This window comes from Capricornis sumatraensis, chromosome 8, assembly GCF_032405125.1.
Source record: "Capricornis sumatraensis isolate serow.1 chromosome 8, serow.2, whole genome shotgun sequence".
Classification (NCBI taxonomy): domain Eukaryota; kingdom Metazoa; phylum Chordata; class Mammalia; order Artiodactyla; family Bovidae; genus Capricornis; species Capricornis sumatraensis.
Genome location: NC_091076.1, coordinates 95,675,045 through 95,698,595, shown reverse-complemented (window position 1 = coordinate 95,698,595; position 23,551 = coordinate 95,675,045). Strand labels below are relative to the sequence as shown.

Here is a 23,551-nt window from a genome sequence, read left to right as displayed (position 1 = left end):
AGAGACATTACTTTGCCAACAAAGGTCCGTCTAGTCAAGGCTATGGTTTTTCCAGTGGTCATGTATGGATGTGAGAGTTGGACTGTGAAGAAAGCTGAGCACCGAAGAATTGATGCTTTTGAACTATGGTGTTGGAGAAGACTCTTGAGAGTCCCTTGGACTGCAAGGAGATCCAACCAGTCCATTCTGAAGGAGATCAACACTGGGATTTCTTTGGAAGGAATGATGCTAAAGCTGAAGCTCCAGTACTTTGGGCACCTCATGCGAAGAGTTGACTGATTGGAAAAGACTCTGATGCTGGGAGAGATTGGGGGCAGTAGGAGAAGGGGACGACAGAGGATGAGATGCCTGGATGGATCACTGACTTGATGGATGTGAGTCTGAGTGAACTCCGAGAGTTGGTGATGGACAGGGAGGCCTGGCGTGCTGTGATTCATGGGGTCGCAAAGAGTCAGACACGACTGAACAACTGAACTGAACTGAACTGATGGTATGTCTAGTAGGGCCAGTCTCATTCTTTCTGAAATTTTGCTTGGCTGCTTTCACAAATTGTAAAAAATTTCATTCCCCTCTCATTTTGCCTACTACATTTACTTTGCCAGTTACAGTTTAGATTGAGTTTGCTAAAGTCCCATTGGGATTTTCTTATAATTACATTAAATATATAGGTTAATTTGGAGTTGATGATATCCTTACAGTATGTGCTTCGGTTGGTTTTCTTCATATGGATCTTATATTGATTAGCTTTCTAGATATATTTCTCAAACAATTTTTTTAATTCCACAAGTATTTATTGAGTGCCTGTTATATTGTTCCAGGTACTTCTCCAAATTTTAAAGTAATGTATTTTGAGGCATTAATGAACTTTCCCAAATTAATGCAGTCATGGAGAGGAAATTATTCACAAAGCCAAAGACTCAGTTAACTAGTTTATGATTTGGTGTTCATTTTAATGCTGAATCATTTGGTTAATCCACCCAGTACAAACAAAATTTTAACTCTTTGTATATTTATCAAAAGATTCTGTGCTTCAGAGCATATTTTTAATTTCTTACTGAGCTTATTAATAAAAAGTATGTTTTCTTTATTTATGGACAAAAATCCTTGTCACACTGTAGTCAAAACTAGATTTAACCAACATGGTTTAATTATGAAGAAAAAACACAATAAGCAAATTATGAGATGTTGTCTTATATTTTCATGAATAATGACAGTATCCTTACAGTTATTTTCCTAATGTGTGAGGTCATCACTGTTTGTGCAGAAACAAAGATCTGAAATGAAATATATCATCAATTAGCTTTAATACAAAACTTTTAATTTGGCTAGTAAAATAACACCTATGTAATTTTTAAGTTGGAAAATGCAGGAAAGAGGAAAATTAATTAAATCACTCATAGTCCAATTTTCCAGTCACTGTTGTTTTTACATTTTGATGTGTTTTTATTTAAATGCTTTGCTGTACTGGAAAATATCAAACTGTAAAGTAAAATTTATATACGTGTGTGTATATATACACACACACGTATATTATGCTATTCTGTGATTTGAATATTATGAGGATATATGAAGTAGACATGTTTTAGTTTACATAGCTATCATTTTGAAATAGGACTTTTAATTTGCTTCTAATTCATCACTGTGAAGTAATGCCATAGAGGACGACTTTGTACATAAAAGTTCTCTATATTTGAAATTATTTTCCTAAGATAAGGGTTATTTATTGTAAAATAGTTCCAACCATTCAGAACTCTGAAAAGTGAAGATGTTTCACTTACACCTTCTTGCTTCACCTCAATGATAACTACTGTTAACAATTTACTATGTCTTTGTTTTATTAAAAAGCACACTCTACATACTATTTTATAATACTGTTTTATACCTTTCCTAAAACTTTGCACTCTATTGTGGATATTCCCCTTGTCAGTACATACAGAGGTACCTTGACCTTTTAGATTGCTGTGTACTTGTAATGCTTTTAACCATGGTGCTATTCATGGCATATATTTAGCTTTAGGTTGTGAATTTTTTTTCTGTTACAAACAATTATTGCATATCTCTATGATAGTCATAATAATAATAGCTGAGATATATTGAATATTTACTCCGTACCAGGTAAATCATAGTATCTCCTTTAATCCTCTTGCGTATGTTTGGGTAGGTGTGGATTTTTTCCCCATGTCCTCATGTTTCTGTTCCTGTCCAGGGGGAGAGTAGAACTTTAGATCAAATTCCTTGCCTCTTAAGGAAGAATTATTACAGAGGGGGAAAAAAAAGTCTTAACTCTTCTCCGGAGGAAGAATTGCCAATCTTAGTATGAGACACACACAGGAGTGTAGGTTTTATACTTCCTCTTTTTACATTCTGTGCCCAGGACTAGCAGGCCAGTATGGTCAGTAACCTTAGACGGCCTTTTAGAGGTAGATCTGGCCATGCTCCTAGTTTGTGATTCCTACAGTTGAGATGAGACCTGGTTGGAAAGAGAACTGTCTCTTCTGGAAACCTAGCTATCTCTCTTTCAGTAGGCAAGAGATTGGGTCTCTTGATTAGGTCTTTGTTCCATGAGTGTAGGTACCTTGTATCCAAACTATATTTTGTAGTTTGAACATTTGTAGCATCTTTGCAATGGGAATTATTGGAGACTGCCCAACCATTAAAAAAAAACAAACCGTCATTTCTCAACTTCATTGAGGTATAACCTCTGCACAATAAAATATGATCAAGACATAGAACTATCTCAAAAAATTCTTGCTTTTTTGCTGTCCATTTCACCCCCATCCCAGTCAATCACTGATTTTGTGTGTGTATGGTTATTCTCGATTAATTTTTTCTCTTCTGAGATTTCATCTGATTCTAAGATGAGGCTTAAATAACATAGGATGACCTCTTTTAAGGATCTGGCTTTACTCGGCGTTATGGTCTGAGGTTTACACATGCTGTTACGTATATCAGGACGTAGTTTCTTTTTAACTGCTGGGTAGTGTCCATTGTGTGCCTGTTCCACAGTTTGTTTCTCCATTCAATTGTTGGCAGATCTTTGTGTTGTTTCCATTTTTGATTTATGAATAAAGTTGCTGTGGACATCTGTGTACAGGTCATCATTTTCATTTCTCTTGACTCAAAATCTAGAGATCGATCTACTGGGGCACATCGACCTTTTAAGAAACTGCATCACGTCTTTGCCAGTATTTAGGGCTGTCAGCTTTTACATTTTCCTGTGTGTGTGTGTGTGTGTGTGTGTGTGTGTGTGTGTGTTTCTTTCGAATACCAAAATGGGAAGTCTTTTCTTTTTTTTTTCCAATATAATTTTGTAAAGGAATTTTAAGGCCTTACGGGATGTCAGGAGGTTCATCTGTGTGAATAGTTACTAGTCTGAGATGGATAGTGTGAAGGGTATTCTTACAGGCTCTCCACAAGATTACTATAGGACATACAAGTTTGACTTATTTCTACCTATCACTTCTAGTCCTGCAGAACTTCACAATTTTAATGGAAATTATTATTTCAGGAGTCATAGCAGAGTGATTCCATAGGCCTGAAGACAGGTGTTACTGATGGCCTTTCTCACACTGCTTTAGACTAGCAACGTCCAATGAAACTGTCTGCAGTGATCCCTAATAGCCACGTGTGGCTCTCAAAATGGGACTAGCGCACCTGAAGAACTGAGTTTTAAAATTTTAACTAGTTTTAATTTTAATAATGTGTCTAGTGGTTATTTTGTTGCACAGTACACTTCTAAAATGTTATTTTCAGGAAACACATAGTTGAGCGAGACTTGTTAGTTGAGCTGGCTCTGGAGCGGGTTCACATAGGTTGTCCTACTTCCCTTTCCTGTGGAGGAACTTGTGTCTCTGGAGACACGTAACCTAGGCCTGAAGCACCACAGCGAAGACCAGTGGGTTTATGAGTGTTGCAGTGATTTGTAATGAGGTCTTTTAATCAGGTACTACATGCTTTGTTTTTTTTCTTTTTAATTTTGCCCTACTAATTCTTCAGTAAAAAAATAAAGCATATACTTAGAAATCTAATTTTTAAAGCTAACCTTTGGACAAAAGTATGTTAGTTAAATTTGGAAAACTGCAGTGTTGTCTGGAGGAGTCCTGGTTACACCCCTCTCCCGTTTTTTTTTTTTTTGGATGAGAAGTCAGTTCTCTTCCTGTACTTTAAAGGCTCTCACATAAGTAATGATGTAATTAGTTAGTCACGCAGTTGTGTCCGACTCTTTGCAAACCGATGGACTGTAGCTCTCCAGGCTCCTTTGTCCATGGAATTCTCCAGGCAAGAGTATTGGAGTGAGTTGCCATGCCCTTCTCTAGAGGATCTTCCTGACCCAGGAACTGAACCCAGGTCCCATGCATTGCAGGCAGATTCTTTACCATCTGAGCCACCAGGGAAGCTCAATGATATAATTACTTCTGCTAAGGTTTCCTTTAAAGGTTTGTTGAGATTTTCATACTTTTGAGAAGCGATGAATTAATAATTTTTTACATTTCAAGTTATTAAGGAAAACAGTTTATAGTCTTTAGACAGTTAAATGTTCTAGTAACTCAAATAGTTAAACTTATAACTAAAATTTCCTGTCAGTTTCAATATGTTCATTTCATAGTAGTTACGTGGACATTGTGGCTGGGCTTTTGTCATTGTTTCCTCGAGGCAAGGTCAGTATTAGAAAAACTGTGGAATTTTCCTTTGCCTTTATTGTGATAAGTAAACAGCGACTATTTATAGGGACTTATATTCTAATGAGAAAATGAGATATCCTGCTTGGCTTGCCATAAAAACACAGATGCTTCTAGATTCCAGTAGGGAGGCCTTTTGCTCATAGCATCTGTTTCAGTTACCCAGCCAGATGACTTCTACAGAGTTTTTCACTCTTTTAAAGGACACCAAATCTTTGGCAAGAAAGCAAGTTCACAAAGGGAAAGGTTAAGTTAGCATTTTGTAAATTTTAAAATAACTTTGGGTGTATCAATTCTGTGTTAATTAAATTGTATCACTTCCTGAATAACCTTGAAATGTCCTTTGCATCCATGTTCTTTGAATTGTTTATTCTGCAGTTGAGGTAGATTGTATTGATCCATACATACTAAGTTCACCTGTTCAACAAATGTTTGATGAGCACTGACGGTTATCTAAGCCCTGTCTTAGCCTTGAGAACCGTAGACACGAAGAGGGTACAGTCTCAGTCCTTAAGAGTCTTATGTCTTTCATGTAGTTTAAACAGACAGTAAAAATATTCTTCCGTTTGACATTTGTGTTTTCAGGAGGGGAAGGTGTTTAGGAAGGTCTTCTAAAAGATGTAATTCCTGAGCTGAGAGACTGTGGGACGAGTAGGAGTTGACTAGGCAAGGGGCTCAGAGTTAGGGAAGAGAGGAGAAGTAAGAGAAAGAAGCTTTTGTAGGCGAGAGAGCCCCTAGGGTGAGTGGGAAACAAGGTCTGCACATTTTGATCAGCTGGCTGGTCAGACTGTGACTATGGGCAGAAGTACTGTCTCATTCGGAAAGCAGACTTGTGACCTAAACCTTATTTGTGTCATGTTCTAAATTATACCCCAAAGGATTATCCTGCAAACCTTTCAGGTGCACGTGCCCCACTTCAGAGTCCATTGCTCTGAACGGCTGGGATAGCTGTGTTGAAACTAGCCTTTTAGTTTCAAACAAAAGCAAAGCAGAGTAATTTATTTCCCTCTATAAATTTGTATTTGGAAGACAAATTGACGGAGAATCAGCTTTGGCTTGATGTTTGAAGAATGAGCATGTTAGTCATAAACAGGCTACGAATGTCATATTTCACTAACTAGGAAACCCTAGAGGATGGAGGAAGGATTATTGGTTACATACATTGTATGAAGGAATGTTTTTCTCATAGCTGTTGGCCAAAAGGACAGTTAATTGCCATTTTATATTAAATATACCTGTAATTATTTTTGTTGGGAGATACTTGGAAGATAGCTTTTATTAGTCTACAGGAGATATGGTTCATACTACGTGGGATCTCTTATGAAGAAATGCTTTTTCATGATATACTTTATCAAATTTATATCATTGCATTTTTATCAGTCAGAATCTTTTATCTTTTGAAGAAATGGAAAACCCAACCCAAGTAAGCTTGAGGAAAAGGGGATTTATTGACTCAGCCAACTTTCAGAACTGGTCTCCAGGGCTTTAACTTCTTTGTCAGGTCAGAGTTTCAAGGTGTCGGTCTTTCTCACCTTTGCTTTCTCTGTGATAGTTTTATTCTTTCAGTGCAGAAAGGCCTTCTTCACTTGATGGTGACACAAGGGAGAGCACCTGTCTTCTAGCTCCTGTCTATGTGAAACCCCATGGATGGATTAGGACTCTGATGATGGCCTGTGTGCTGTGATTGGCAGGTGTGCAGGAGCTCATGGAATGGGAAAGGAACAGCTTCTGAGAGGCAGGGTTTGCTATTGCCACAGAGGAAGGGGTGCCAGGAGTCAAAAGCATTGTGTTTATTATGAGTAATGGGAAATAGAGAACAGGAAGACCTAGCATATTCTTTAAGGATATAAAAGGTGACTTAATTTTGTTTTCCTAATCATTCATTCTTATAGAGTATGCAAGCTGCAAGATGTCCTACAGACGAATTATCTTTAACTAACTGCGCAGTTGTGAATGAAAAGGATTTCCAGTCTGGCCAGTGAGTATCTGACTTCATTTTCTTCTTACCTGCAAAGTGGTATTTTAGAAACTTGTCAAGTGTTGTGGTTTTTTTTTTTGGAAACCTTGGAGTGTAAGTTTTTAAATTCCTCTTGCTGAATTGGAAAATGGAAGAGATGAGAAAGAGTTGAGATGAAAAAGAGTTGTGTATTTGCTGCATCAAATTTTGGTAAATATAGTGTTTTCTAAGTCATGCATAGTTTTTTATATGTAACTTTATTTTTCCATTGGTTTTCTTAGCAGAGCTAAGCATACTGGTTATATGACTCATTATATAGTGTAGTCATTAGGTTTTTGGCTCTGGAGTCAGATGGTCTGTGTTTTGATCCTGGTTCTGCCTATTACAAACTGGGTGACTGTGGGTAAGTTATTTACCCTGACTGTGCCTCAGTGTGTTGACCTGTAAAATGGGGATGATGATACCATCTTCCTCAGGGTATTGGTAAATATTGAGTTACACAAATAAATCACTTAGAACAGTTAGGTCCTTAACAAATATTAGCTGTTTGATCATTGTTACTCTGACAACCCAAGAGACAAGAAAATTGGAAGATGAACAGCTATAGAATCTTAACAAGCATTTTTCATGGTCGTTTTTTTAAAAAAAAATCAGTTTTTAATTGAAAGTTAATTGCTTTACAGACTTTTGTTATTTTCTGTCATACAACATGATTCACTGTCATTTATTTCGGTTCATTCACCTCACCCACTGCCCAGACTTCTGAATACCATGCTACCGAGTTCAGTGCCATCCATAGTGCTACTAAGGTTGGTAGAAGTAAGGACGTGAAGGGGCAGTACCAGAAGGCAGGCTGGGGAAATGAGGAAGGAAGTGGGATTTTAGCTGAGCCTTTTTCTGTTTTTAAAACTATCTTTGAAATACATGAGTCTCACAGAGTTAGAATTGCTAACTGTTTGTGGTTTTTGCCCTCAGAGTAGAGGGCTACATTACATAATAGTATTACCATTCTTTGCAGTCCTAAAAATTCTGTGACGCAAAACTTTCTGATATAAACTGGACTATATATTATATATAATCAGTGTGAGAATTTGCTGATGGAATTCTTTTACATGTCAAGTGTTCACTGTACACATGATGGGGTTACTTAAAATACAGTGGATATAAGGAACTTGTGTCCTACTGACAAAATGATATGTATAGAAATGTTAGCCATTAATATTTTTTAAAATTACAGTATTCTAAAAGATAATTTTAAAAGAGATAGTGTTGCTGTAACAAGAGTTTGAAGCTTCTGTCTCCTACACAGTCTTCTGAGTTTCTTGGTATAGGAGATTTATCATGAGATAACTATATTTCATCTATTTACTTGCTGTGTTTACTTCTGAGCAGGGTGAATTACAACAAAAAACTTTGAAATAGTATTGATATCTGTATGAAAGCTGATACATTTCATGAAAATTTTTCATTTTTACTACCTTTTAAATTTTATAGGCTGTTATTATTTCAACCGGTTGTGGAAATCTGGAAAGAGATTTAAGGAATTGTCCTAAAAACTAACTTTTTTTGGACTGCCATATCCATGGCTCTTCTATCTCTGGTTCTTCTTCCTTTGGTCTAGTTAGTATGTGAAATAATTCTCAGGAGAGGAAATTCATCTAGTTTTTACTTAGCATCGAGTAAATCAGTGCCTTCAATTTTATGTAAACTGGAAGTGTAATGAGGTTGATGTTTCAGATGGCATGTACTGTCTTAAACTTGGTCTTGATTCTGCTTGATGTCTGTCTGGTCCAAGGTGGTCCTTCTGCCTAGAAAACATTGTGAATTGCTGACAATTTGTGGAAATGAAATTTGTGGTCCTATTTCTTCAGGACTCGTATAATGCCATATTTTCACTCGGTCCTCATCAAGCATTGTCTGTTGGAAATGAGCATGTTAGAGTTGATGTTCTTTATTTCCTTTGACATGGAGTGTTGACTGTGTTTCTGTCTTGTAGGCACGTGATTGTGAGGACCTCCCCCAACCACAGGTACACATTTACACTGAGGACCCACCCATCTGTGGTTCCAGGGAGCATTGCATTCAGCTTACCGCAGGTAACTAGGATGTGCATTTATTCTTCTCTAATCTTGAAAGTCATAGAAGAATCAATTCATTTAAAGCAAGCTGTATCACCCTATAATGGCATTGATTCATATTGACGAAGACCATCTAGGTGTTATATAAGGAATTTAAAGATACGTTCTTAATTGCCAGTTTTTACTGTATCTGTCTTTTATTGCCTTGATTTTCGCCCCTAATTAATTCTGCAGTGATATCAGTTAGCTATCAGTGTCAAGTTATTTTAATGTTAGCTCTCAGGGTAATAGAGAATATATAAAAATAGCACTTACATCTAAAATTGACATCTAATAATAGCGTTTTTAAACACAATGATGTTAGACTAAAGAACATGATATGAGTAGGGCTTCCCTGATGGCTCAGTGATAAAGAATCTGCCTTCAGTGCAGGAGACACAGGAGCATGTGGGTTCGATCCCTGAGTCAGGAAGATCCCCTAGAGAAGGAAATGGGAACCCACGCCAGTATTCTTGCCTGGAGAATCCCATGGACAGAGGAGCCTGACTGGCTATATTCCAAACAGTCACAAAGAGTCAAACATGCCTGAGTGACTAAGCACAGTTGTTATTTCAAATTACATCCTAACTTGCTGGGCTCCCACAGTAAGTGAAAGGATTATGATTAGATTTATAGCTGTTGGTAGATTCTGTGGAGGGGAAATTGCCTAACACTAAGGCAATGGCACCCCACTCCAGTACTCTTGCCTGGAAAATCCCATGGATGGAGGAGCCTGGTAGGCTGCAGTCCATGGGGTCACGAAGAGTCGGACACAACTGAGCGACTTCACTTTCACTTTTCACTTTCACGGATTGGAGAAGGCAATGGCAACCCACTCCAGTGTTCTTGCCTGGAGAATCCCAGGGACGGGGGAGCCTGGTGAGATGCCATCTATGGGGTTGCACAGAGTCGGACACGACTGAAGCAACTTAGCAGCAGCAGCTTGCAGGCACATAATATATAATATAGGCGCATCGCAAGTACTAGTCTGTATCCTTTCCTCCCTTGTCGTCTTACTCAGGCTGCTGATCCTCAGTCCTAAACAGTGCAAGTGCAGCCCATACCTCCTGTACTATGCCAGCTGATGGCTGCCCTCCCACCCCTGGAGGTTTCGGGAAGGAGATCAAAAGGAGAATTAACTCCTTAAGGAACTGCTGAAGATCTCTCGAATCCCTCACATGTTATGGGAAATCTTCATTTGCTGTTCCCTTTCCCCGTTTTGGATGCCTCTGCTGTATTAGGACTGCTTTTTGCATTTGTTTATATGGATCAAAGGTTTGGAATGTTCTAGAGCTTACCAGCTTTCTCAGAGCTAAGTTTGGGACTCAGCTGGCCAGAAATGGGATTTCTAACCATTTTTCCTTGTCTCTCTGCTTTAAAAAAAATTTCCCCGAACACTTACTGCAGACCAAGAGCTGCTCTTAAGCGCACGAGTTCCCTCAGCACATGAATTCCCTCGACAACCCCGGATGATGGGTACCATTATCCTCATCCTTGAGGCTAGCTCTGGGTGTAGAACCTAAATGTGGCTGCTCCGTGACCCCAAATCTGGGCTTAACCAGTGAGCCTCTGCATTTTCGGTTGGCCAAAAGTGGGATGGAGTATGACAGAAGAGAGAAGTGAAGGGTGCAGAGGAGGTGAGAAAGCTGGGAGGGAGAGCTCTTGTTGCCTGTATTCAAAACGCAGCATCTTCTTAACCCCTCACCACCACAAAGTTCACGAAGTTCAGATGAGAAGACAAACTTGTTTTTCAGCCAAAGATTATTTTTCTCACTGTTCTTTGGAGTGTTATCAGGAAGTACTCATTTTGCATCTACATCAAGCCGGTCCTGAATTCCTGCCTGAACACAATCTGTCCTGCCTCTGTGTATTCTTGCCGTTGTAACCAATCGGTATCTAGGGAGAAGCTAAAATCCTTGTCACAAATGCCTGACACTTCTTTGGCTAGTACACAAAGAGTAGTCATGACCATCTAATGATTTGAATCCCTGCTTGGTTTCATTATAGCCTATCTGATGAGTTCTGATTTATTTTTCATGAATTGAACATCTTTCTTTTTGTGCTACTGTATCAAACAGTATAACTATCCACAGTACATTTAGAATCTGAAATGTCTGATACTCCGAAGGCCTTCAGGAGCATTAAAACATTATGCAAAGGAGCATCCTACTCAGTGGTGCCGGCTTTACTGTAAAAAGGCAAACTTTCTACGTTTTGAGGACAGATATCCAGGTATAAATAAACTATAGCATATGTTCGCTAGGGCGGCTGTAACAAAGTACCACAAACTAGGTGGCTTAAAATAACAGAAATTTATTCTCCCACAGTTCTGGAGGCAGAAGTCTGAAATCAAGGTGTCAGCAGGGCCGTGTTCTCTCTGAAGGCACTAGGGAAAAATCTGTTCTGTGCTTAGCTTCTGGTGTAGCAGACAGTCTTTGATGTTCATTGACTGGTGGGTGCGTCACTTCAGTCCCTGCCTTCACTGTCACATGACTTTTTCCCCATTTGGCTGTGTCTCTCTTTTCTCATAAGGAAGCCATATTGGCTTAGAGTCTATCTTAATTCATTGTGACCTCATCTTACCTTGATATCATCTGCAGAGACCCTGTTTCCAAATGCTGTCACATTCATTGGAGCTGGGGGCTAAGGCTCTAATGTATCTTTTTTGTGGGACACGGTTCAACACTTAACAGCCATGGTTTAGTCTTGGAATGTGTATATGAAATTCACAGAAATCCTGTTTTCTTTGTTTCTCTAATTTTGATGTGGTATTAAGTGTCTTCCCCCTCCCCACTTCTGTTTTACAGCGAAAATGGGCTGGACTTTCTATTGGGCAAGAAATAGAAGGTAGGTATATTTTTTAGCTATCTGAGGTAGATTTTCTTTACGATTTTCTCATAGTTATAGATATCTGTGCAGTTTTCTTTTCATCCATGTTACAGTTAGGTGTATGAGAATGGAAGGTAAGTAGTTACTTCCTCTGTCTACTTGTTATATGTCTGAGTATTCCTGGGAAAGGAACATCCACATATTCGTAGCTCACAGAAAAAGTGCAAGGTAAATTTTTGCACAAATTACCTTTAAGAGCACTGTGTAAAATTGCTGAGATAGAACAGAAGTGGAGACTGGATAATTAGCCAGAGAAATCTTTCCAGCACTGGAGTTTTGAGCATGATTTTGAAGTAGGATAAAAGCATGACATGGTAATGACAAGGAACAAAGGCTCTTCAGATGAGAAATAGAACAAATAAAAGGCACTGGGATGGGAGCAAGCAAATTATAGGCATCGCTCATAAGTGCGTTTGATTGAAAGGTTTTGCCTGAATGGGTTGTATTAAGTGATGAGAGGTGGAGCATGCAGTTAGTGGGCGGCCTGGAAATATATACTGAAATTTTTGGATTTTACGCAAACGCACTTAGAAGTCTTGTATAAGCCCATCAAAATCCTACCTTTAGAAAAGAGTTCTAATGTCATTGTGGAGTATAGCAAGGAGTGGGAAGAATACAGGCGTGAACGACAATTGCTGGGAGGTTATTTGACTTGCCTGGAATTAAGCTGACAGGACTCTGTGAAATTATGGCTATGGAAAAATTTTTTTAAAGTTGAAGTTATGTTAAAGAGGAATAATTGATATTATTACATGGTGATTCCATTTTACTGTATACTGAGATGTATTTTCGAATGTCTTTGTTTAAAAAGATAAACCAGGTTTAGGGTAAGGAGAAGAAAGGGTGGCAATACTTAAGAAAACTATGGACTTTTAAAAATGTGTTATAAAGTCATCATAGTTCATTAGGGAAGGATATGGAAAGCAGTTTATGACTTAACGGAAAAAAAAAACAAAACTAAGCTGCTTGTGGTTTATAAACCAAAGAGCTAAGTGAAAACTGGCATTGTTTCTTAGTCATTGTGGCAAAGTTGAGGAAATGAAGTGTGAGTCGCTTTTAAGACCTAAAAAAATTCATATTATGGAAAGGTTACAAAAACAATACAGAGATATCTTCTAAAAGATACCATTTGACTCTCATCTATGCCGTAGTTAATCTTTATATTCTGCCTTCCTCTTTCTCCTCTCATTTTGTAATTAATTGCTTCCTTTTTTTTCAAGTTTTAAGTCTTTTTTTTTTTTTTAGTGGAAGAAGCAACTTTTTAAAAGTTGAGATATAATTGACATATTACATTATATTAGTTTCAAGTATGCATGCATGCTAAGTCACTTCAGTCATGACCGACTCCATGCAACCCTATGGACTGTAGCCTGCCAGGCTTCTCTGTCCATGGGGATTCTCCAGGCAAGAATACTGGAGTGGGTTGCCCTGCCACCCTCTAGGGGATCTTCCAGACCCAGGGATCAAACCCTCGTCTCTTGTGTCTCCTGCATTGGCAGTCAGGTTCTTTACCACTAGCACCACCCTGATGCTGGGAAAGACTGAAATCAGGAGAAGGGGACGGCAGAGGATGAGGTGGTTGGATGGCATCACCGACTCGATGGACATGAGTTTGAGCAAGCTCTAGGAGTTGGTGCAGGACAGGGAAGCCTGGCGTGCTGCAGTCCGTGGGGTTATAAAGAGTCGGACATGACTGAACTGAACTGAACCACCTGACATAATGATTTGATATTTACATACATTGTGAAATGCTTACCGCAATAAATCTAGTTAACATCTGTCAGAAGCTTTTTTTCTTGTGATAACGACTTGTAAGGTCTACTCTATTAGCAACATTCAAGTGTGCTGTACAGTATTGCTGACTCCAGTCACCATGCTGTGCGTGTTAGTGCATTTCTTTCTACGGTACTTACTTGCTGTGCTGTGCCGTGCTTAGTTGGTTCAGTTGTGTTCAACTCTTTGCGACATCATGGACTGTATGTAGCCCACCAGGCTCCTCTGTCCATGGGGATTCACTAGGCAAGAATACTGGAGTGGGTTGCCATGCCCTCCTCCAGGATTTACATGCTATTCTCCCACAAATGACCCCATATTTGTTTTAGTCTCAGCTCTACAATAAATCTCGTAAATGATCATGATCAGCCCTTTTAAAGACACTTACTCCTTGGAAGAAAAGTTATGACCAACCTAGACAGCATATTCAAAAGCAGAGACATTACTTTGCCGACTAAGGTCTGGCTAGTCAAGGCTATGGTTTTTCCTGTGGTCATGTATGGATGTGAGAGTTGGACTGTGAAGAAGGCTGAGCACCGAAGAATTGCTGCTTTTGAACTGTGGTGTTGGAGAAGACTCTTGAGAGTCCCTTGGACTGCAAGGAGATCTAAGCAGTCCATTCTGAAGGAGATCAACCCTGGGATTCCTTTGGAAGGAATGATGCTAAAGCTGAAACTCCAGTATTTTGGCCACCTCATGCGAAGAGCTGACTCATTGGAAAAGACTCTGATGCTGGGAGGGATTGGGGGCAGGAGGAGAAGGGGATGACCGAGGATGAGATGGCTGGATGGCATCACCGACTTGATGGACGTGAGTCTGAGTGAACTCCGGGAGTTGGTGATGGACAGGGAGGCCTGGCGTGCTGCGATTCATGGGGTTGCAAAGAGTTGGACACGACTGAGCAACTGAATGAACTGACTTGGTTGGATAAAACCTATCCTCTAGTAGATTCCTCCAGGAAGTATATATGTATACAGTGTTTCCTAAGTTCTTGGATATTCAAACTTTTTTCTTTTATGTCTTTGATGCCTTTAAGGGCTGATTGGCTGGATATAAAATTCTTGGCTTTTCTTTCCTTGAATTTCTTGAAAATACTGTATCACATTGCCTTATTTTGTATTAAACTGTTGAGAAGTCTGATGCCAGTCTTATTTTCTTACCTTTATAAGTAATTTGATTTTTTTGCTTGGGAGCCCTGAGGGATTTTCTGTTTTTAAATTCTAATATCCTTATTAGGATATTGCTTGGAATTGGCCATTGTGGGTCAACAACTCAGCTATACAATACTTTATTTCAATGTATAGATTTAAATTTTGTCTATTTCCAGAAGATTTTCTCAGGTTTTGGTTTTAAATGTTAGTTCTGACTGAATTGTTTTGATTTTCTTCTCCAGGGTTCTAATTATATATGTATTTTAGGCCTTATCTGTCTTACATCTCAGCTGCTTTCTCTCTATTCTTTGTAAATTCTTTATTTTTATTGTCTTAGTTGTTTTTTTGTCTTCATTCACTGCCTCTTATTAAATATTAACTTGAATCTATTCTTCCATGGACACTTTGTAATTTATTATTTACTTCTGAGTAGTTTTATTTTTCCTTGATTTCTTTCCTGTGTTTGATAAATTCATTGCATTTCTTTTACTAAGATTTGTCTATTTCTGTTCTTAGTTTTTAATCTTCTGACTTTAGATGTTTTGTTATATGTCTAAGTACTTGTTTGAGGATACTTAATTTAGTTTAAAATGTTATATATATTTTCTATTTCATAGCTGATCTTTTTAGAGAAGACAGCTGAAATGCTGCAATATTTTGTTATTTGTTATGTTTTATTTACAGTAACTTTGTGGAGTTATTTTTTTGTTTGTTTCACATGATTTTGTAGGCAATATTATTAGTGCAAGAGCATTCTTTTCTGTTAGTGTGGAGAAGGGCAGTTTCTTTAATAATGATGAGGTGGGGTAGGTAGAAAGGTTGGTTGGCATAGCTTATTTCTCCTTGGTTTCTGTGTGATCCCTAATTTTCCTCTCTTACTGTCTTCTTTCCTTATTGCCATGTCTTGAAGGGCACCACCCTTTCTCTATTTGTCTGATTCTTTCCAGTGATTCTTTGATGTTACTACTTCCAGTTCTACTTACTTTCAGGTCCTTTCTGGGTACCTAGCATCTTGGACTAACAAGTCCCAAACCTGTGTATAGTGTTTTGGCTTTTGGTATTAGACTTTCTCTTTTGAGGGGTGATTTTTGTTTGTATTTTCCCTATGTACTGCTTTCCTTTCTTTTTTTCCACAATGAGAGCTCTGTCTAATCTTGTTACATATCTCTCTATTTTCAAGTAATTTGAGTTTTGTCGTATTTTCTGTCTCTTAGTAATGTTGACAGTGTGGACTGTGCATAGCATTATTTGTTCTCTTTGGTGTTCCCACAGAGTTTTAGGAGGATGTGTGGGAATGTTCAGATTCACATTCAGATCCTCTGGATCCAAGCTTTCGGAGATATTCAAAGATATATTAACTTTAAACTGGTTGAAAGAAAGCAATTACTTAAAGCAGTTGCCTGGAACACATTATGAGCCTAGTCTGTAGTCAAGATGCCTGAAAAGAGAAGTTGGTAAAGTGGAAGGAGAGAGTATCCTCTTTCTCATTTAGGAACTTGGCAAGTTATTGTTTGTTTTTTTTTTTTTCCCCTAAATCAGAAATAAATATTGGGATTATCTTTATTTGGTCTTTTCTTTGTGGAAGTAGTATTAAAGATAAAATGCACCCCACTCCAGTACTCTTGCCTGGAAAATCCCATGGACGGAGGAGCCTGGTAGGCTGCAGTCCATGGGGTCGCTAAGAGTTGGACACAACTAAGCGACTTCACTTTCACTTTTCACTTTCATGCACTGGAGAAGGAAATGGCAACCCACTCCAGTGTTCTTGCCTGGAGAATCCCAGAGACAATGGACCCTCGTCTATGGGGTCGTACAGAGTTGGACACGACTGAAGCGACTTGGCAGGCAGCAGGGGGTGAAAATAAAGGAAATTAGATACAGATAACTGGTAGTGAATGTTGGAGAATTAGTGCTTTCTAAACTTGCCTCACAGAAATACCTGGGGAGTTCTGTTTTGTTTTGTTTTTAAAGATTCTCAGCCCCCTCCTTTGGGGAATCTAATTCATGAATCTGTGTTTTTAACAATCACCCTTAAGTAGTTGTTATCAGTCACATTTTTGGGAACATTGACATAAGTGATTCCCGTAACTGTCACTTCCTCACCTGAAAGCATAGTGCGAAGCTGAGACAGTGGAGGAGGTCGGCCCCAAAGGGAAGTAGGTCGGTGCATGAAGCCAGGGTTCCCTGTTTGCAGACACTGTCAGAGATAAAAATGAACACTTGTTAAATCTAATGAGAAGACCGATGTGTATGAGGCTTAGGTTTCTAATTTCCTTAAACTTACTTTTCTAAATATGAGTGTTCTTAACTTTTAATGCAGATAAATTTTGTTGTGAAAATGAAAATTCAAGATGAAATGAAAAAAATGTGTTTTGTGGCCTTAAATTGGGTTTAAAGCATTCTGCTACCAGAAATGCTTACCTTGAATGTAAAATCAGTTCTTTAAAAAGGCAAATCAAACAGACCTAATTGGCAGAATTATAAAACTTAAGTGTTCAGATGGGACTAAGGTGGAGTAAGCTTGAGGTAAGGAAGGGTTTGGGGGCCTGATTGTTGTCACGATGTAGCATAAAGGTACAAAGCTTTTTCAGTGTAAGTAGCTGCTACTGCTGCTAAGTCGCTTCAGTCATATCTGACTCTGTGCGACCCCATAGATGGCAGTCCACCAGGCTCCTCCATCCCTGGGATTCTCCAGGCAAGAACACTGGAGTGGGTTGCCATTGCCTTCTCCAACGCATGAAAGTGAAAAGTGAAAGTGAAGTCGCTCAGTTGTGTCCGACTCTTCGTGACCCCATGGACTGCAGCCCACCAGGCTCCTCCGCCCATGGGATTTTCCAGGCAAGAGTACTGGAGTGGGGTGCCATTGCCTTCTCTTGAGTGTAAGTAGTGGTGTAGGCAAAGAGAGAATAGGAAGTTTGGTATGAAGCAGAGTGTTTATTCAAAGATTCTAAAACAGGAGTTCTGTCTGTAAGAAGAATTTTTTAGTCAGGTGAGTAATTTTAGTTCTCAAACTGAATCTTCTAGAAGAATCATTTAGTTTTCTCTCTGGAAGTACCGTGTTTTAAGTATTGCAGACTGATGTTCAGTTAACACATGTTTTTTTGAACCTGTCTTTGTAATGCCTGTTCAAAGCACTGGCTATAATTTTTTGTTTATAAATTAATCTTTGATGTTAAATTACTAATGGTCATAAAATAAGAACCATTCTTAACCTTTTGGCCCTTTGCTCCTTGTTGAAACCCTCAGGGCATCTGTCCCTTTGGGGGCTGATGATGATGGCGCTGACCATGGTGCTGCCTGTGAAACTGTCCATGGTACTGCCGTAGCATTTGAAATGGTAACAACTTGATCTTTTCTGCTTAGGAACATTGACCTTAAATTAAGATGCATTTGAAAACTATAGTCGGTATTGATGATATTTTAATAACGTATTCAAATTTATTGGTATAAGAATGGTTCACACACTTGTATATATCCATGCGTATATGTATACATATGCACATACACACACGATGATGCTATGAAATTGTTTTGGAGTCTTTAATGCACAAAATTGTGTTATACTGTGCAGCCCTTTCTGAATTATACTTTTTTCACTCAATATTATGTTTTAATGGACCATTCATCTTTATTAAATATATATCAGATTGAATTTTAAGTGCTAACACATTCTTCTACATTATGACTATGCCACATTTTATTCCTCATTTCCTGACTGATAAGTATTTTTAAAATGTTTGACTATTAGAAATAATGCTGCAATGAACCTCACTGTAACTTTCTTTTTAGACACATGTTCAAGAGTCTTCTGGGGACAGACCCCTGGAAATGAGATTGTCAATCAACTTATTTATTTTCCATTAATAATTCATCGTATAAATATTTCATTATCTGGAGAAACAACTAAGCTGTCTTACGAAAATCACTCAGAATGTAATCCGTACTTCCTAGGAAGTACACAAAAAGAACACAACCTGCAGAAGTGGAGGCCAGAGAGTATTCTGAAACTCTCAGCTGAGATTTGAGCTTATCTTTGATCTTCAGCAAATTTTCCAACCCTCCATCCTGGCTTTCTTTGTTATTTTGCTTTTGAAAACATGTATCAAATATGTGTGTCCCCTTTATGATGGCAGACCAAAATACAAAAATATGATTAATCAAGCAATTTCATTCAAAGGATTTACAAAAAATCCTTGTATGTAACTCAAGACTAGACTCAGCGTCTGTAAGAAATAAGTTGAGAACAGAAATTGGGCATGAAAGGACCATAAAGATTTATCTAGCCCAGTCTTATCTTTTAGGTGTGACAAATCAAGGCACAGAACGTTAGGTGATTTATAGATTCGTCTGTTTACTAATAGATTGAAACACTGTTTCCAGAGTCCCTTTGTTTTGCCTCTTCTGTTACTGCTATGGAAAGTATAGGTGTTTTGCTGCTGCTGTTTCACTTAAACAGTTCATGAATATATTAAGCATCCTGCTGACGCTGCTGTTTGTTTGCTGTGCTCAGTCATGTCTGACTCTTTGCAACCCCATGGACTGTAGCCCACCAGGCTTCTCTGTCCTTGAAATTTCCCAGGCAAAAATACTGGAGTGGGTTGCCATTTTCTCCTCTGTGGGATTTTCCCCACCAGAGACTGAACCCGCATCTCTGGCATCTTCTGCATTGGCAGGCGGATTCGTTACCGCTGAGTCACCTGGGAAGCCCACAGACACTATTAGGTGCTGTTAATACAAAAATGAGCTAAAGGTCTGGTCTTTGTCCTGTTATGCATGTAGAACTTACTGAGGTTCCCTGAAATCTTAGGTGCTCAGTAAATATTTTTGTAGTATTAATAAAAGAAATGTCGAAGTCTTGAGTTGCTCTGGAGGAAACCCCTCTAGGAACCATTTTTTTCTCGAAGGTTTTTTTTGTTCTGTTTTGTTTTTTGTTTTGGTCCTACACTCTTAATTTGCTAAAGCAAAAGAGTCCACACACCTCTGACCTTAGCTTTCTCTTGTGTCAAGCAAAAGTCTTGTTTGGAAACAGCATGGTATGCCATCTCCACCAGGACTTCCCATTCTGTCACTTCATCCTCTGCTTAATGAGAAGGAGGAAGATGGAGAGGCTATATGGGGACAGCTGTAATTTCCCCAGAACAGTCAGGTGAGGGGTAAAAGTACAGGAGATTGCTGTTCAGTATGTTCCAATTAAGTCAGGGGGAAGAACGTCTCTAGTGGTTATTATTATGTTTAAAAAATATCTGTGCCTTATGTATCCTTCCAGTGAACGTCACGAAAAATCCCCCTTTGGTCACATTCTAATTCATTTATGTGAAACTTTTAGTTATTTGAAGCACAGCAAGGATTTGGTATCTCTGTGATTTAAAAAACTGCTCCTTCTTTCTCTCCCTAGTGTCCTTATATACCTTTGACAAAGCCAAGCAGTGTATTGGCACAATGACCATCGAGATTGATTTCCTGCAGAAAAAAAGTATCGACTCCAACCCATATGATACTGACAAGATGGCCGCAGAATTTATTCAGCAGTTCAACAACCAGGCATTCTCAGTGGGTCAACAGGTAGTTTTAAACTTTCTTTCATTTAGAGACATTCTAATCTCTGTACTTGTCCAAAATTAATTGTTTTTTAAAAGCTAAGAGGAGCTTTGCAAATGAACAGCTGTATCTAAGCTGAGTGGTAAAAAGTGAGGGAAATATATTTGCTGAACCTCTAGCAGACTGTTTAGAAAAATTATAAAATTAGGTTACAGTGTCACATATAAGGATAGCAGCTTTTCTTTCTGTAAATTTGGGAACACTATAGACATGTATATCAAGTTTCTTTTCTTGTCATGGGACATTTGTCTGAGGATGTCTTTCTGTTTTCCTGATGTATTTCTGTAGAAAAGTAATTCTTTTTTGGTTATGAGCTTCTTTGAGAATCTTAAGAAAATTACATGTAAATATATATTCAGTTTTTTATGGAGCTTTTGAAGCCCAGATTTTCTCTTCTTAAAAATAATATTGCTTATAAAGAAGATGAGAGTCATATATACAATGGAATATTACTGAGCCACAAAAAAGTGAAACAATGCCATTTGTAGCAACATTGATGAACCTGGAGATTATCATACTGACTGAGTGAAGTGAATCAGATAGAGAAAAACATATCCTGTGATGTCACTCATATATGGAATTTAATTTTAAAAAAGAAGTGAACTTATATACAAAACAGAAATGACTTACAGCTGTTGAAAACAAACTTATGATTAGCTAAAGGGATACATTGGGGGAGAGATAAATCAGAAGCTTGGGGTGAACACACACACACACACACATATACACACACACACACTACTATATTTAAAATAGATAACCAGCACAGACCTACTGTATAGCACAGGGAACTCTACCCAATATTTTGTAATAATCAATATGAGAAAAGAATCTAAAATAAAATGAATATGTGTATAATTGAATCACTGGCCTGTACACCTGAAGCTAATGCAACAGGGTAAGTCAACTATAGTCCACTAGAATAAAAGAAAAAAATGATACTGTTTATATTGTTCCCCTCTTTGGACTTCAGTTAGTACATTGTTTGGTCTCCTAAGAAGAAATTCTGTGTTTGTTTTTTTTTTTCAATTTTACCTAAAAATGTGTGAGTTCATAAATTATTATTTGTTTCTCTACATAAATAATCTCTGCTCTTTTGACCTTACCATTCCATTTTTCTCTTTTTCTGTCACTTTTGTGAATCATTAACTCCTTCCTCCTCCCATAACTCCATAGCAGCTGTTCTCAAACTATGGCCTTGAGGCTCTTTCAGGGGGTTTGTCAGGTCAAATCTGATATCAAAACATGTTTTAAAAAGGATGTTATGTGCCCATTTCGTCTTATTCTCTCACAAGTGGAGTTGTGCCTAGTTACACTGCCTGCTGAGGCAAACGTGAATGCCCAGTGGTCTTCCATTAAGCAAGAAATTAGAAAAAAAAAAAAAATAGAAAAAAAAAGAAATTAGAGATTTGCAGAAATGCCACAGTGCCACTCTTCCCACTTAAGTTTTATACCTTGGGAAATTGAAATATTTTAAAATAAATTATAACTGTGTTATTTGTGTTAATATATCATGTACTTAATTATTGTTTTTTTTTTAATTAATAAAGTTCCTTGTTATAATTTCGAATACACAGATTACAATCCATATAAACAAAATTTGGGGGTTTAGGAATATAAAAGGATTCTGTGGCCAAAAAATTTGAAAATTCCAGCTTTATAGTGTTCTGATCTCTTATGAGTTACGTAGACTGTCCTTGTGTCTCTCCTGTGGGAAGGCCTATAAAATGGGAGAAATGGCGGAAGGAGGGACCTGTGGAAATGAGTGGAGTGTATTATCTGCAAAGGCGAGACTCTTAAGGATTTGGTTAACCTGTATATCATAATATCAAACTTTCACAATTGAAAACTTGAGTTACTGACAAACAGGAAAAGGACACAGAACACATATTACTGTTTTTAAGAGTACTGGAATTGGAATGAACCTCAGAGGTTATCTTGGCTAACCTCCTCATTTTGCACATGAGGAATTTTATTTAGGTCCAGAGACGACCTGTGAGCTGCCCTGTGTAGCTGAGGCAAGAACCTGCTAGTCAGTTGATCCATTCATTAACAAATACTTATTGAACACCTAGTACAAGTTCAGTAAATACTGTTTTGGGCCCTGTAGATCTTTGGTGAATAAAACAGACACAGTTCCTACCTTTGTAGAGCTTCCTTTCTAGTTGGGAAAGACAGAAAATAAAGAAATGCCATATACTGTTAATGTCAGTCAAATGGGGTGATGCACTAGAGATCTGCTGGGCTGCTACTTGGAATTAGATGGGCTGAGGAGGCTCCCCAGGGTGATAGGTAGCTGATAATTTGTTGACTTACCTGCCCATTGCTTTTTGGGCTTCACCATAGTCCTTCTGGATTCCTACACTTTCTGTTAGTTGTGCTCAAATTGCCTAACTAAAACTTCATTGTTTTTACCATCTCCTTTAGCTTTTGTATTTTAATAGAAAATGCGTTGGTATTTGTAATAATTTAAAACCCAGTAACATGCAAACATCTACAAACCCATGAAAGAAAATCCTCCATAATACAGAGAAGAAATAAATATCTTAAATCATTCTTCTTAGTATTTATTCTCATTCTTGTAATTAGTAGTGGCAGAATTGACAGTCAGCCTTGTTTATTTTTGTTGTACCCCAGTATCTCGAAGAGGGCCTAGGTTGTAGAAGGCACTTAATAAATATTTGGTGAGTGAATGAGCATTCAAAAGCTGTCTCTGCACTTGAATGGAAGGCACTTTGTATTGATTGTAGAAAAGCATGATGTTAGAGGCACACAAGCAAGGCTTGCATCCTGGCACTGTCATTTGCCGTTACTCTAGGTCCCATTTAACTCCTCTGTGAATCTCAGCATCCTTACTGGTGAAATAGGACTGATTTTTTTGTAGGAGAATTACTGAGTATTAATTACAGAACATCCTGTAATGTTTGTTTGGCACACAGCAGATACTCAATAAATGTTAGTTCCTGTTATATGGGTAGTTTGCCTTGTGGAGAAGAGTGATATACAAGAGAAAGCTGCTTGCCTGCATTTGAAAAACATGGGCGATGATGTGAAAATCAAACCATTATATCATACAGTGATTTTTTTTTCCCCCCGTCTTTTCTACATAGCTTGTATTTAGCTTCAATGAAAAGCTTTTTGGCTTACTGGTCAAAGACATTGAAGCCATGGATCCTAGTATCCTCAAGGGAGAGCCTGCAACTGGTAAAAGACAGAAGGTATGTTTTGTTTCTGATAATCTGTCTGATGTACATTGTGCAAATTAATACAATTTTCTAGCCATTCTCTCCCTCAGTGATTTCTTTTATATTATGTACTCTTTTTAGATAGTAGGGAAAAATTGCCTTTAAAGCCAGCATAGTTATTAAAATACAGTATAAAACAGAC

General features: G+C 38.1%; 1 protein-coding gene across 1 annotated transcript in view; it reads left to right on the top strand.

Moving 5' to 3' along the window:
* NSF (N-ethylmaleimide sensitive factor, vesicle fusing ATPase) overlaps positions 1 to 23,551 on the top strand; it is a 148,407-nt gene that overhangs the window by 12,779 nt on the left and 112,077 nt on the right. The window contains exons 2-6 of the mRNA XM_068976434.1: positions 6,572 to 6,657; positions 8,633 to 8,732; positions 11,561 to 11,600; positions 19,962 to 20,128; positions 23,275 to 23,382. Coding sequence (XP_068832535.1) covers positions 6,572 to 6,657; positions 8,633 to 8,732; positions 11,561 to 11,600; positions 19,962 to 20,128; positions 23,275 to 23,382 — 501 coding nt within the window. The remainder of the gene's footprint in view (positions 1 to 6,571; positions 6,658 to 8,632; positions 8,733 to 11,560; positions 11,601 to 19,961; positions 20,129 to 23,274; positions 23,383 to 23,551) is intronic.